Raw genomic sequence first — 13342 nt, 5'->3', positions numbered from 1 at the left:
TTGCATCACCGGGTAACCTAATTCCCGAGTCTGAAAAATATTCGAGCTCGTTGGATTTAGAGTTTTGCTTTATATGATCGTGTGTCGATCGTCATATCTCGTTACCTAACATGGTTGGTGTTATAGGTGGCCCAATTGAGGTGCTTCATGGAGAGGATGTTAGTATTTTATAGAAGATCTTAGATCGAAGACGATATTTATGGATTGTTTTTGGACTATATGGATTAGGCATGAATGTATCATTTGTTCGAACAATAAGTTTACGGTGAGCGTAAGAAGGTCAGACCAATTTGGCCGATTCTTATATTAGACTGTTTGACTAATCTATGTAACTGGCGACATTAATTACTGCTCTAATTTTCTTTTTGGATTACAGTACCAAAATATTTTTTCATGAACCTTAATTTCATACCAAAATCAGTAAAAGAAAGTTGTTGGGAACTTGGGATTAAGTGGAATCCATTCTATTTAATTACTTGTTGGGATCAAGTGGAATAATAAATGCCTTAAATTTGAGAATTGCTGATTCATATAAAGCTACTTTGTGCAGATTAATGGCCGTGCAAGGGAGTTAGCATATATATGTCAGTACTGGAAAAACATGCAATCATAATCATATCCCAAGATACGTTAAGCAATCGAAAAACTGTGACTAATTGGTAATTGATTAATATAGTCCAAAATCTGGTTCTTTTTATTTATTGTCATTTTAATTAATTTGTAGTATCCAAGCTAGCGTTGTGATTTTGAAGCTGATTGAATGAGCTGAAGCTAGCCGAAACTGGTGGATGGGAGATAAAGTCAAAGCCGTGGAGTCGAGGAACACAAACAAGATCCAATTGGCCCTTAACAAAACGAGAAATGTATGCTACTCTCTCTTTACGTGGAAAAGATTAGAATTGGAATTTGTATGAAATCTATAGGAGAAGAAAATGAGGCCACTTTACCTAAATGTCAATGGTCTCAAAGTCACATTGCAATGTTAAAAAGGGTTTGGTCTGGCTAATTGTTCTATTGATCTGCTACTCTTTTTCATCTTTGAGAGAATATTAGATTAAACAACCATACAAAGTCAATACGATATTACATATAACATAACTTAAGCCTTTGAATTCATAGATAGAGACGATCGAGATATCATCCAACCTCGAACAGAGTTTTCCACAGATCTTTTACTCTGAGAATCATGGTAGAAAAAAACTGGAAAAACAATATTTCCTTCTATCTCTTTCAATACAGTATAAAGGTTTCTTTCCGCACACACCAGAAAATTAATTTAGTACTCATTTTGACGTGCAAGCATGTCTTTCCTACATACAGTAGTAAAAGTTAATTATTTAATTGAAGCATACAGGGTTTACCCCGTCTCTATTTGTTGGTTCACTAAACTTTAATACGTAATTAAGAAAAATCTGTTCAGAAGAATTGATTAGCCAGCTGCTGCCAAGTTATAAAATGCCAAATGGAGCTTATATTAATTAACAGTAGAGCACCTCTTATGTACTGATTAATTAAGCAAATATCCCTCTCTTTGTCTCTCTAATTTGTTTTGCATTAACCATAACTCAAATGACCTTGACTATTTCTTTGGATTCAGAAAAAAATATAGTATTTTAATTTTTGGCGCCATTAGTACCAGTTGTTACCAAGTATCAACATTCAGCATCATTTTCGAAAGAAGCAAACAAGAAAACCAAAACATGGTTTCACAACAAGGGGTATCGACAGAATTTAAACAGAAAATTAATCGGATGCCAAGAACAGAAACTCTCCTCGAGAGTCCCTTTTCAACCTCAAATAGCGGAAACAGTGGGATTTGCATAAGAACTTGTTTAATAATTAATCACAATGCCAAATTAGCAATGGTAAAGTTAAATCCCTCCTGGCAATCAAAAATATATTGAGATTTAACTTTAATAAGCGTTGGCGGGATTCGAACCCAAGTGTGGGGGTTCCCATATCTGGAGGCTCTTACCAAGTCGACTACCTGTGGTGGTTAGAGTTGATTATTTTGAATTAGACTCTAAAATTAGTACAACATGAATTTAAAGTTTCCTACTCAATGTTTTTTCAAATTCTGAAAATTAAATTATAAACTAAGAGCACTAAATAAATCTTAAAAAAATAAAAAACAGTCACCGAAGTAAATTTTGGACCAAACAAGAGAAATTTATTAAGAAAACATAAAGTTACAAAGTGAATGGAGGTAGAGAAGGCGTAAAGAGTAACACTATTATCATATTATCCTAAATAACTCAAATTAAAGAAACAGAAAATTAGAAAGACCTAACATATTTCTATTATAATGACTCACAAATAAACAAATTGCATTAAACGAAATACAGATAGTACAACAATTCCCTTATTCGGTTTGAGGGATCCCTTAATAGCTAGAAATAAATTAGGCGTTGATACGCGGTTCTGTGGGACTCTGTTTTTGCGGAGAGGCCATGGGACATGTTGGTTACCTATGAAGTTTGTAGTGTTATTATGCAACAATCACCCACTTAAAATATTGTTTAGTTACACAAATCATATAAAATAGGAATAATAATTGAAAATAAAGAATCAAATTCCGGCACTATGTCCAAGAATATCTTAGCACCACAAGGCGTCAATGAACTATGCTAGACGTGGACTACAGTCTTTTTCAATTTAGAGTCACAAAAACATTAATTCTTATTATTACACATGGTTATGAAAGTTGACTACCCAAAATAACTTGTACCTAGGATGCCATAGGACTAAAGAGAATACTCAAAATTCTTCCATGTTAGTTTTTAGAAGAAGTGGTTAGGAGTTAGGGAGTGCAGATTTGGCTTCTTGTAATCCAACAATTATTGCTTAATGGTCTTTCTTGTGCACTAACAAATAGGGCATTGATAAGATTGGAGTGTTTGACCTTGTATTGTTTCTATATCGTTCACCGTGGACAAAGTATGGTCGTGTAGTAGTGTATGGGATTCATTTGTGTTTTTGTTTAAAAAAGTCAACAACAACTATCAAATGAGACACATTAGATGGACCATCATTTTCGTAAATTAATCGAATTTCTTCTTCTTACTTCAACTCTAAGAGAAACTTTAGAAAACCATGCCCAGAAGATATCAAAAGATTTCATAAAATTTTTGGTGATCGACAATCCCTCATGGGTCTACCTGTTACTCCTAATTAGATATGATATAGAACCGTTTATTTGGTTTTGTAGGACCTTATTTGCTCATATTGTTAGTTTTGATTCTCATAAAAAATAAAAGAAAATAAAAATTGTTAGTTTTGATGGGTTTAATAGTTTATTCAAACATTATGGAAAAACATGAACACATGCGAGCCTTATCATATAGCTATAGATCAACCTTTATGACAAGAATTAAATGAATAAGAACAAGGTATGCCATATTAAACATCACCTCATGATCTAAACGGTCAAATTAATTACAAGATACACTAATCTCAAGCTTTGTTTGAGCTTGGATATCACTTTGTTATGCAAAGCCGATTGGCGAGTTCAACATTAATTCACGCTCTCGACACACACGTCAACAAACCAATAATATATTTAAATGAGATTTGATTTTCTCACAACATACGTTTTAGTATTAATTAATACGTTGCTTTACCATTCATCTGCCGATGGATGACTACTCACTTTTCTTACAATTGATTACAAACATGAGTTTAATTCGGATCACGTAGTTTCTCTCCGACATTGCTTATATATATGCATGATTCACAAAGCGATTATGATTCAAAAAAAGAAAATCACAGTGGCCTCCCATATGACGACCTATAATACTATGTTCATTACAGACAAAACCATGTCAATATTGTCGACTTAAATGCTACCAAGAACTAACCAAACATGCATCAGTTGCCAACATTATGCAGAAAAATAAGCTCAAAAGCAAAAGAAAATCAAAGCAACGAGTTGAATTTCCTATAGTGTCGGCATGAACGTCCCCAACAAAGAAGAAACTGTAGGGTAGAATGTCAACAGAGAACCCTAAAACCATTCACCAGTGTCAGCAGCTCAGGTGTTTAATTTCGACAACTTTTATCTGATATATCTTAATCCTTTGACCAATGTAAATTCAATAAAGTTTCTACACAAGGCAAACAATGCTCATATAATTAATCTTTTCTGTTTAGCGTGATTTATAGGACAAGAGAATTCAGCATGATCAATAATTTAATAATAGGAATAGGGAAAACATCACAAATTGTGTATGAACTTTAGACATTTCTACACTTTGGTGTACCAACTTTCATAACTATCAGAATGGTGTATCAAGTTTGCTCCAATCTTTGATTTTGATGTACTCCGTTAAATTTTCCGTTATCTTTAAAAAAAAAAAAAACTGAAAAAGCTAAAGAAAAGATAACGGAATATTTTTTTTTGGCCAAAGATAACGGAAAATTTAACGGCGTACACCAAAATGAAAGATTTGAGCAAACTTGATACACTATTCTGATAATTATGAAAGTTGGTACACCAAAATATAGAAATGGCTAAAATTCATACATTATTTGTGAAGATATCCCTTACTAATATTCTATTTGCTAAAAGACCATTTAGATTTCCAAAATGTACTATACAGTATACAATGAGCCAGCTAGAGTACGTACTTGATTTCAACAAGAATGGTCTTTTCCAGAACTGTAGTATTTCTGACATTTGATCCAAGAGGGCCTGGAAATTAATGGGGGCCAGCGGCACTAAATACATATATGACAATTTAGGGAGGCAGATGCACACGTGAGTTTGTTTCCTCTTGGAAAAAACAACACCGAAAGCTAGGAAAATGTTGCCTCTCTTTTCACACAGAAACTAATCCAGATTGCAGGTGGATGGATTTCAGGGTTTGTGACTAATCTAGTGGGTATAGGTCTCGAAACATATGGTTTGAACTTTGAAGTTGGCAATTAACTAGTTTAATCACCTCCTGAATTTGAAGTAGTCATTTGTTGTCTATAATACTAGTTAGGCTTTTTCATCACGTCAACATCAATATCGGATTCGCTGATGCTTCAGACTAATCCAACCTTATTATTATTCATGCTTTATAGTTGTGCGTCACATTCGTGTTCATGTCAAGTCATGGTTTACTTTATCTAGAGCCGCTACTTCACGTCGTGTTATCATTTCCACCGTGTTACACAGGCAGAGTATAACTGCAATTCCCATTGGGCTCGGCCATTGGGTGAATGAGTTTTTGTTGTCTGGGCTGAGTTTTATTTTTATGCCTTAGTACATCGCAAGGGCTGTTCATTCAAATCTTATGTTTCATGGGCCTCATGGTTTATGGTTCTAGTGGAGCTTAAAATATCCGTACCAACCTACTAAACTGAATAGCAATAGCTCAATGAGCGAACCATATTGCGTTAGGCTTCTACTAGGAGTCGTTTACAAGTTCATAACTGTCAAACTGACTGTTAGTATGTGGTCGGTATTTACTCCGAACCAAATGTCAGCAACAAGATAAATACCCAGAAGAGACTGGAAGGTATTTTCTAACTCTCCTGGAAAATGGAACTTGGTGTCATTAAGCTCTCATCTTCCTCAGCTCTCAATCTTCAGGTAACTACATACTGCCAGTGTTAGCCCTCATCTTCTATATGCAAACGTTCAATAAAGTTGTAGTCTTTAGTAGAAGCAATGATTAATAAGCATGTGTAGGAACAAAGCTCAGCCATTTTTTGTTTCTGGGTTCTCTAATCCAATTTGGTTCATTGCTGGTTGTCTATCTAATTGGGAAAGTGGGTTTCTTTATTTGCTATGTAATAACCTTGCCAATACTTTATTTAGCAACCCAAGTGGAATTTTATTTTGTGAATGAGCATGTTTATGTGAAAAGATTGAGGATGAACTGATATGGGTCTTCATTTGAATTGTGCCTAGAATTGTTTATACTGGGAAAAAAAAAACTAGTGCAGGAGAATAGTATTAGTTGGTGATTTTACTTGTTATAACTCAATGATGGTTTGGTTGCAGGATTTTTCAGCACCTGTTGGTAGGAAACTTATTAACAAACCTTCACTTCCTAAACCATTTCTTCAACTTAATGGCAGACCGCAGACCTTCCTCAACCAACTAAACTCTGATCGTCTCCCTCCGAGAACGTCAAAAAGATCCATATTAGCACAATCTGGAAGTCAGGGTTGGGACTTGGGTAGATTCTTGAAAACGTTATTCTTCTTCAATGAACCCCCCTCTCCTGCTAAGGTTGGATACTACTAAAGTTTTTGACTTTATTTTAGAAATTGAAAGATAAACATGTCTCTCAACTAACAAAAATTTGGTATTTGTGAAGATCATTGAGTCTCTAGTCAGCAAACTATCCAACCCGTCACCTAGTGAACCAGTAAAGAGAATGGAAACTTCTGGCACTGTCCTAGTGGCTGGAGCAACTGGTGGTGTAGGTCGAAGGGTGGTCAACATCTTAAGGAAGAAAGGAATGCCAGTTCGAGTATTGGTATTATGCTCTTACCTTGTTTTAGCATAATTATTGCATGATATCTCGACTCCCGACCATCTCATTTCATTCACACTTAAATGACCTTTACTGCTTAAATTTTATTCTCTCAGGTTAGAAATGAAGAGAAAGCAAGACAGATGTTAGGCCCGGACATTGACTTGGTGAGCCAGTAACCTATGTTCTTCAGTTTCCTTGGTGGAATTTAGTTGTGTGATTCATATTTGGTTTATGATGTGGCTTCATCTGTTACATTTAACGTTGTTAACGTTGACTCCTTTTTTTTTCCTGCAAAACTTTCAGATTGTTGGAGACATTACTAAGGAGAGTACTTTGATCCCCAAGTACTTCAAAGGAGTCAGGAGAGTGATTAATGCTGTTTCTGTCATTGTTGGTCCAAAGGAAGGGGACACTCCTGACAGGCAAAAATACAGCCAAGTATGTTCTAGACATTGTTGAGATGAGAAAACTCCATTTTAACTTCTACATATTCTAATGTTGGCTATAGTTAAATTATAAGCTTTGCCTAGCATAATTCCTCACACCGTAGATCCTAGCATATGTTCCATGTTTTTTTATTTTTTTTATTTTTTTTATCTTAAGCAGGTATTTGACTTTTAAATTAATGTGCTGCAGGGTATCAAGTTCTTTGAACCAGAGGTGGGAAGAATTGATTGCTTACATTCTGTATCTGGAGTCAGAATTTTTTTTTTTTGTATAAAGTTTAAACTAGAACTTGAAGTGTTATATTCCCATTAATTTTGTAAGTTTCTTTTAGTAACTATGAAGCATTGGTTTATTGATTGAACCAGATCAAGGGAGATTCGCCCGAAAAGGTGGAGTACATTGGGATGAAAAATTTGATTAATGCTCTAAAACAAAGTGTTGGACTTCAAAATGGAAAGCTACTATTTGGATATGAAGGTACACTCTTCTATATCATCATCCTATGCTGTGTCATTTCCAGTAGTTTTTATACAAATAACTTGGAATCAAATAGAATACTTTTTTGAATTGAATCACTAATTGACAATTTAAATTGTAAGATCAAGCTGTTAGTTCCATAAGATGAATTGTGAATATTGGTCTGGCCAGCACAAGTCACTGACTTTTCTATGGGATTCTACAGTCGAGTGTTTGATATATCAAAATGAACTGAAATTTTTGGTTTTATCTTTTATGCTTGTAACGTCTTTGGAAAAACATACAAAAAAAAATTATTATGATTCTTTTCTCTGACCCAATAACAAAAATTAATAATTTTCTTTCTTCTAATCTTCAGGTAATAATTATAGGGAATTGACTTGGGGAGCTTTAGATGATGTTGTGATGGGTGGAGTGAGTGAAAGTACATTTCTGATCGACCCAAATGGCAGTGAAAATGGTGGACCAACTGGACTTTTTAAAGGTCCGTTCTTTGTAAACTCTAGACTTTTGGTTGTCTAGTGTTTTCTTACTGGTGATTCTATAAAACTGTAGTTAGTAGTTTTTTTTTCATATGGGGTTGCGTCAACTCAATCATTTAATATATTTTGTATGTCTCCTTTAGGAGTTGTTTCCACTGCAAATAATGGTGGGTTTACAAGCATCAGAACAAAGGTAGACAGGGATGCTTTCTCTTGATTGTTAGAACTTTTTACCCAGTCATGAATGTTTTTGACATCCGAAGTTACTAAGTCCTTGTCAAGTGTAATATTAAGTTTGGCAGTCAAGATACAAGATATTCTAAATTTCTTGCTTTCCTTAATTTACTTGTGGCTTGTTTTTAGAATCTATCAACACCTGAGGATCTCTCTGCATATGATGGTTTAGAGCTGCGCCTTAAAGGTGATGGTCGTCGTTATAAACTAATTGTTCGGACAAGTGGTGATTGGGATACTGTTGGTTACACAGCAGGCTTTGACACTGTAAAAGACCAGTGGCAGACAGTGAGTATCACAATGGTCCTCTCAATTTTTGGGTTTTTAAGACTTCTCTTATAATCATTGTAACAAAATGTTCTCTTCGCAAACAATTCCAAGTTGATGCCGCAGAACAAATTGGCTTTCAAAACCTGATATGTATGTTCTAATGAAATTGCATTATGAATAGTGGGTTGATACATGAGTCCAGATTTGTTTGTCAAAATCTGTTTTAGGACATTTTTTCATGAATTGAATCATGTTTGAAAACTCAATTTCTCCAACACTTCAACCTGCATTAAAGTTAGAAATTGTTTCAGATTACAAGATTATCAAAATCAAATATTGCAAATGTAATAAAATCTCAAACTCTTTATCATTTTTTTCAGGTACGGCTTCCATTTTCTTCTTTGAGGCCTATTTTTCGTGCAAAAACTGTATCATATGCGCCACCATTTGACCCAAGCAATATTGTGTCACTGCAGGCAATTTTCTACTGCCACTTTTTCTCACTCATTCTTTCACTTTAAGATTTTATTCCATGTTTATCAATGAGAAATTCAAAAAAAAAATTTGCAGCTTATGTTCAGCAAGTTTGAATATGATGGAAAACTCAATCCTACTTTTGTGGAAGGGGAATTTAAGCTCCCAGTTTCAAGCATAAGGGCATATCTGAAAGATCCTATAACTCCCAGGTTTGACACTCTTTTTCTTTGTGTTGAACTGCTTTCTTATGGCTGAACATAATCAGCTTGGTTCTGCTTCTTTCTTTACATCATTTCCTTTGTTCACATGTAGGTTTGTACACGTAGGCTCTGCAGGAGTTACCCGGCCTGAGAGACCTGGACTTGATCTAAGTAAACAACCTCCTGCTGTGCGGTTGAACAAGGAATTGGATTTTATCCTGACTTTCAAATTGAAGGTTTATCCTAAACTAAAGCGAACTATTTGTTTACTGCATCTTAGTACTCTACTGCTGTTTACATGTCACAAACTGACTCTTGCAATTAAATAAAAAGAAAAGTTTCAGATTTTGTTTCTCTCCATTTTCTTACATCTGTCAGTAACAGGGGGAGGATTTAATTCGGGAAAGTGGAATTCCATATACAATTGTGAGGCCTTGTGCATTAACTGAGGAGCCTGCTGGAGCAGATCTCATTTTTGACCAAGGAGACAATATAACGGTAAATGGAGGACTTATGTTCCTGATTGCTTGTATACTTGGTGAACATTCATAGCAATTTGATTTTTCATGTTGAAAATATCCAATGGAACTGTGCTTCAAGAGACTGGAATTTCTTTGGTTCGTGGACAGAAAATAATTGTTAATGCTCTGTTGGTAATGAAATGGCATATATGTGTTATATATATGCACTAATGCACGTAAGATATCAAGGGAATAACAATTCAATGGTTCACTGAATTGATGAACGACATTTTTCAGTTTATTTATCCATGGAATAGTGTTTTAAAAGACTCTGGAATGCTCTCTTAGCCAGAATATAATTGTTAATACTCTGCTTTCCTTAATGTTATGATAATGTGTTATATTATATGCAGGGTAAGATATCAAGAGAAGAGGTTGCTCAAATTTGTGTTGCTGCATTAGAAAGCCCATACGCTACTGGCAAGACATTTGAGGTTACACTCTTGACTTGTATCCCGTACTTTGTCTGTTAATTTGCTTTTGGAGTTCGATCAATCACCAGTTTCTTTCTTTTTAGTCGCAAACTTCTAGAGTCTGGACAATGTCGTGTGTATAACTACTCCTTTTGCAGGTTAAAAGTGTTATACCATTTAGCGAGCCATTTACAGTAGACCCTGAAAATCCACCCCCTGAGAAGGACTACGATGTTTACTTCAAAACTTTGAAGGATGGAATTACAGGAAAAGAAGTCTTAGAACAAAATCCTGTACCAGTATAATGCTTATGCAATATGCAGAGAGCTATGTTCAACATTAACCTGTAAGTATTATGGAGCTAAATATGACTAAACATGTTTATTCTATAAGATAGTAGTTCTCTCAGCAATGATAAGAAAATCTAACAGATATTTTTCTCATGTGTACTGTCCAATAAAGCCTTAAATTAGTTTTAGGATTTAGATACTTATCAATCAAAGTACAGACATATCATTTCCTTGTAATACCAGCAAGTTAGTTCTTGAGTTTGTTTTAACTGCTCTCCCTACCCTTATCTCTGATTGCAGGTGTATATATACCCCTACAGGAGTAAAAGGAAGAGGTTTCTAGAGGAACATATAACCGAAGAAGATTATAGGGTTCTGTAAGAAACAATGATTCGACTTGAAAGGTTTTCACATGAAATAATAGGTTCATTCTTTCGAAAGGGTGAACATATTCTGTTAAGAAACATGATATATTCAGTATATGCATCTCTTTTGATTTTTTTTTGACATCTTGATAGTACTATGTGAGGCAAAACATCAAAACTAATAGTTTCTTAAATTCAGGGGATAAAGCTTCTCAGTCATCAAATATGAACCCAGTACTGTGATTGCAGATGAAAAGTAAGCATACTCACTGGTAATAAATAGAAATCCGAGAAAACTTATCAAACTCTACAAAAATATGCAGAAATATATCATTGACACTCACCGAGTCTCTAAACTTTGCGAACACATTAAGAACTCACCACTCGAGAAGAGTCTGATATAGTTACTTAAGTACATTGACCATTAGATTTTTCAGAAGAAAGAAAGAACATAAGACTTGGATTTAAGTAATAAGGTCTATTAAGAAATTAGCTCAGTTCATGCCTATCTAGAGTTGAGACCAAACAAAACAACCTTAATGATCGACCAACATGAGAGAACTGCGCTAGTTCTCATTTGTAGTGTCAAATGAAACCTTAAATTGAGTTTAGATACTTTCTTGAACCTATATGATTCAAAATACAGATATGTCATTTCCTTGTAAATGCAAGTTAGTTCTTGATCTTGCCTTTGATTTTGACTGATCCGTATATATATTGATCAGTCAAATGCGCTTTGAGTTTCTTAACTTTTTTTTAACTGCTATACCTACCCTTCTCTGTTTTCGACTTTAAAGGTTTTTAGTGAAATATAATAATTTCCCATGCCACTTTCAAACGGGTGAACATTTTCTGTTAGTTATGAAACATTATATATAGCGTATACAAATCTTTTGTGGGTGCTGCAGGTGAAATCACATTGAATTATCTTACAACACTAGATTCATTCATTGTGCGAAAGCACTATGAGAAGAACATGTACAATTTTCAATAGTACATGAAAATATATAGAATGACCTTACAGCCTAAAATCTCAGGGATACCCTGCACTGAAGTGGTAGCTAGGTTGAGGCCTCCTGGAGTTTCCAGCTGTCAGCTGATAGTTTTAGCATCAATTACTGTATTTTCTCTTACATTGTAGCTTTTAAATTTTTAATTGCTAAAGTGGGAATGGGAAGAGCCGCATAGTTTGACAAGCTCAGCTCTCTTTCTCTGTGCAATGTAAGCATTGATTTGATGTAGACTCAACCTTTTAACTTCTCCGTCATACCAAAACAGGGCATCTCCACTGGAAATTTCTGCACAAGGTAAATCTTACAAGTCTGTAAAGCACAAACAGCACTGTTCCCGCATGGTAAAGAATCGATTAATATCCGGGAACACTACTGACGATTCAAACGGCTTCCGAAATAAGTCTGATATGGACATCATGTTCCAGATTTCTAGAGTGCATGCTACAAATATTCCCTTTGCGATATTACTGTGAAGGACCCACAAGTCTGTGAATGAGCTGTGATTTTCTATTGGCTAATTGTTTCTCCCAAGTCTGTCAAAATTTGCATCATGACATTGACATCACTAGATACATTTTTGGGGAAACCTGCCCTCAAGTTCCCACTTTCCCCTTGCAAATTTGAATTGAGCAAACATCAACCTCCCTAATAGTCGTAGTCAAATTTGGGGCTACTGTATGTCATCATGAAGCTGACATAATAGCTAATACGCAGCTACCAGACGTACATCTTCTTCTTGGTAAACCACATCCATCATACCTTCACTAATCTGCAGTAAATTTGTGTAGTTCTGAATCACTAGCTAATTAGAAACTTTGTTTGAACAAGCCGCAAATAGAAAACAATTGGGTCGATGACAAAATATTTGCACCCTCGATTATCATTTTCCTTTTTAGAACTTTGAACAACGAGCAATTTACATAAGAGGAAAGAAACTACAATTGGGTTTCTAAATTTCTGAGGATCCCATGTTTCTTCTTAATTCTTGTTTGCTACCTACTTGTGTCTTGACCTGCAATCCTCTTCAATATAAGGTTAAGCTGGCTTCCAAGATATGCTTCAAGAGCACCAGAATGCCTACAGCAAATCAAAATTTTCATATTCAAAGGAATCTAATTACAAACCACACAATGTTGCTAGATGAATTGGGTAGTTAGAAATGAACTTACTCGGCAACAAATTTTGTTGTGTGTTGTAGAACGAGCTTGAGCAGCCATTAAAGTTGTAAGCTTGGCGTGCATTTCATGTTCTGTGAATATTTTACCTTGTGAACTCAAGAACACACTACGCTGCACAGGGGGAGACCACAATCCACTCTGCTCATTATAATCAAAGTCATACTGTGTAGCATCAAAGAACTTCTCGAGAAGACGATCCGAAGTCGATTTCGGAACCAGCTGCACTTCTCTTATCATTGGACTTGAATGTTGGGAAGAAGAAGAAGAAGGTACCTGCTGAGACTCAGAGCAGGCAGACGTTTGCAAAAACAGAATCAAGAACAATAATACGAACTGAAAAAAGAGAATGAGATAATGATATATAAATAAAAGCTTGGGATTGGTGGCTTGGGTTAATAACTAGGAGAATTATGATAAGGACGTGTATGGCTGTATGCAATCATAGGAAGGTCGTGGCTACCATCATATTTGATTCTTTATGGCTTTATGCATGTGTTACAAT

At 35.1% G+C, this 13342-nt stretch overlaps 1 protein-coding gene and 1 long non-coding RNA gene across 3 annotated transcripts; one reads left to right on the top strand and one right to left on the bottom strand.

The window, feature by feature from the left end:
* The first annotated feature begins 5422 nt into the window (after nucleotides 1-5422).
* LOC112167283 (protein HIGH CHLOROPHYLL FLUORESCENCE PHENOTYPE 173, chloroplastic) lies at nucleotides 5423-10868 on the top strand. Of its 2 annotated transcripts, none has more exons than XM_024304296.2 (17): nucleotides 5423-5578; nucleotides 5993-6223; nucleotides 6312-6473; nucleotides 6587-6637; nucleotides 6777-6911; nucleotides 7110-7133; nucleotides 7286-7397; nucleotides 7756-7881; nucleotides 8023-8072; nucleotides 8243-8401; nucleotides 8764-8859; nucleotides 8954-9069; nucleotides 9173-9296; nucleotides 9445-9558; nucleotides 9935-10015; nucleotides 10153-10340; nucleotides 10585-10868. In XM_024304296.2, exons 1-16 carry the CDS (start codon nucleotides 5528-5530, stop codon nucleotides 10297-10299), a joined length of 1779 nt encoding a protein of 592 aa, XP_024160064.1. In that variant the 5' UTR covers nucleotides 5423-5527; the 3' UTR covers nucleotides 10300-10340; nucleotides 10585-10868. The 2 variants fall into 2 exon arrangements, with proteins under 2 accessions (XP_024160064.1, XP_040363242.1); XM_040507308.1 differs by having other exon boundaries at nucleotides 5447-5578; nucleotides 6070-6223; nucleotides 10585-10793.
* A 1646-nt stretch (nucleotides 10869-12514) lies between these two features.
* LOC121049571 lies at nucleotides 12515-13194 on the bottom strand. The gene is made up of 2 exons (XR_005800770.1): nucleotides 12832-13194; nucleotides 12515-12739 (listed from the first exon to the last, which is right to left on the bottom strand). It is a non-coding gene; the product is annotated as an uncharacterized LOC121049571 (long non-coding RNA).
* Nucleotides 13195-13342: the final 148 nt, after the last annotated feature.

Source organism: Rosa chinensis, chromosome 5 (assembly GCF_002994745.2).
Source record: "Rosa chinensis cultivar Old Blush chromosome 5, RchiOBHm-V2, whole genome shotgun sequence".
In the NCBI taxonomy this organism is placed as follows: Eukaryota; Viridiplantae; Streptophyta; class Magnoliopsida; order Rosales; family Rosaceae; genus Rosa; species Rosa chinensis.
Note: the sequence above shows the minus strand (reverse complement) of the source record. Positions and strands in the feature narration are given on the sequence as shown.

Bases quoted from the DNA above. Each gene is read 5' to 3' on its own strand.
- LOC112167283 (XM_024304296.2), top strand. From the start codon at position 5,528: ATGGAACTTGGTGTCATTAAGCTCTCATCTTCCTCAGCTCTCAATCTT. The intron at 6,912-7,109 runs GTATGTTCTAGA...AATGTGCTGCAG, and splicing joins ACAGGCAAAAATACAGCCAA to GGTATCAAGTTCTTTGAACC. The intron at 8,860-8,953 runs GCAATTTTCTAC...AAAAATTTGCAG, and splicing joins GCAATATTGTGTCACTGCAG to CTTATGTTCAGCAAGTTTGA.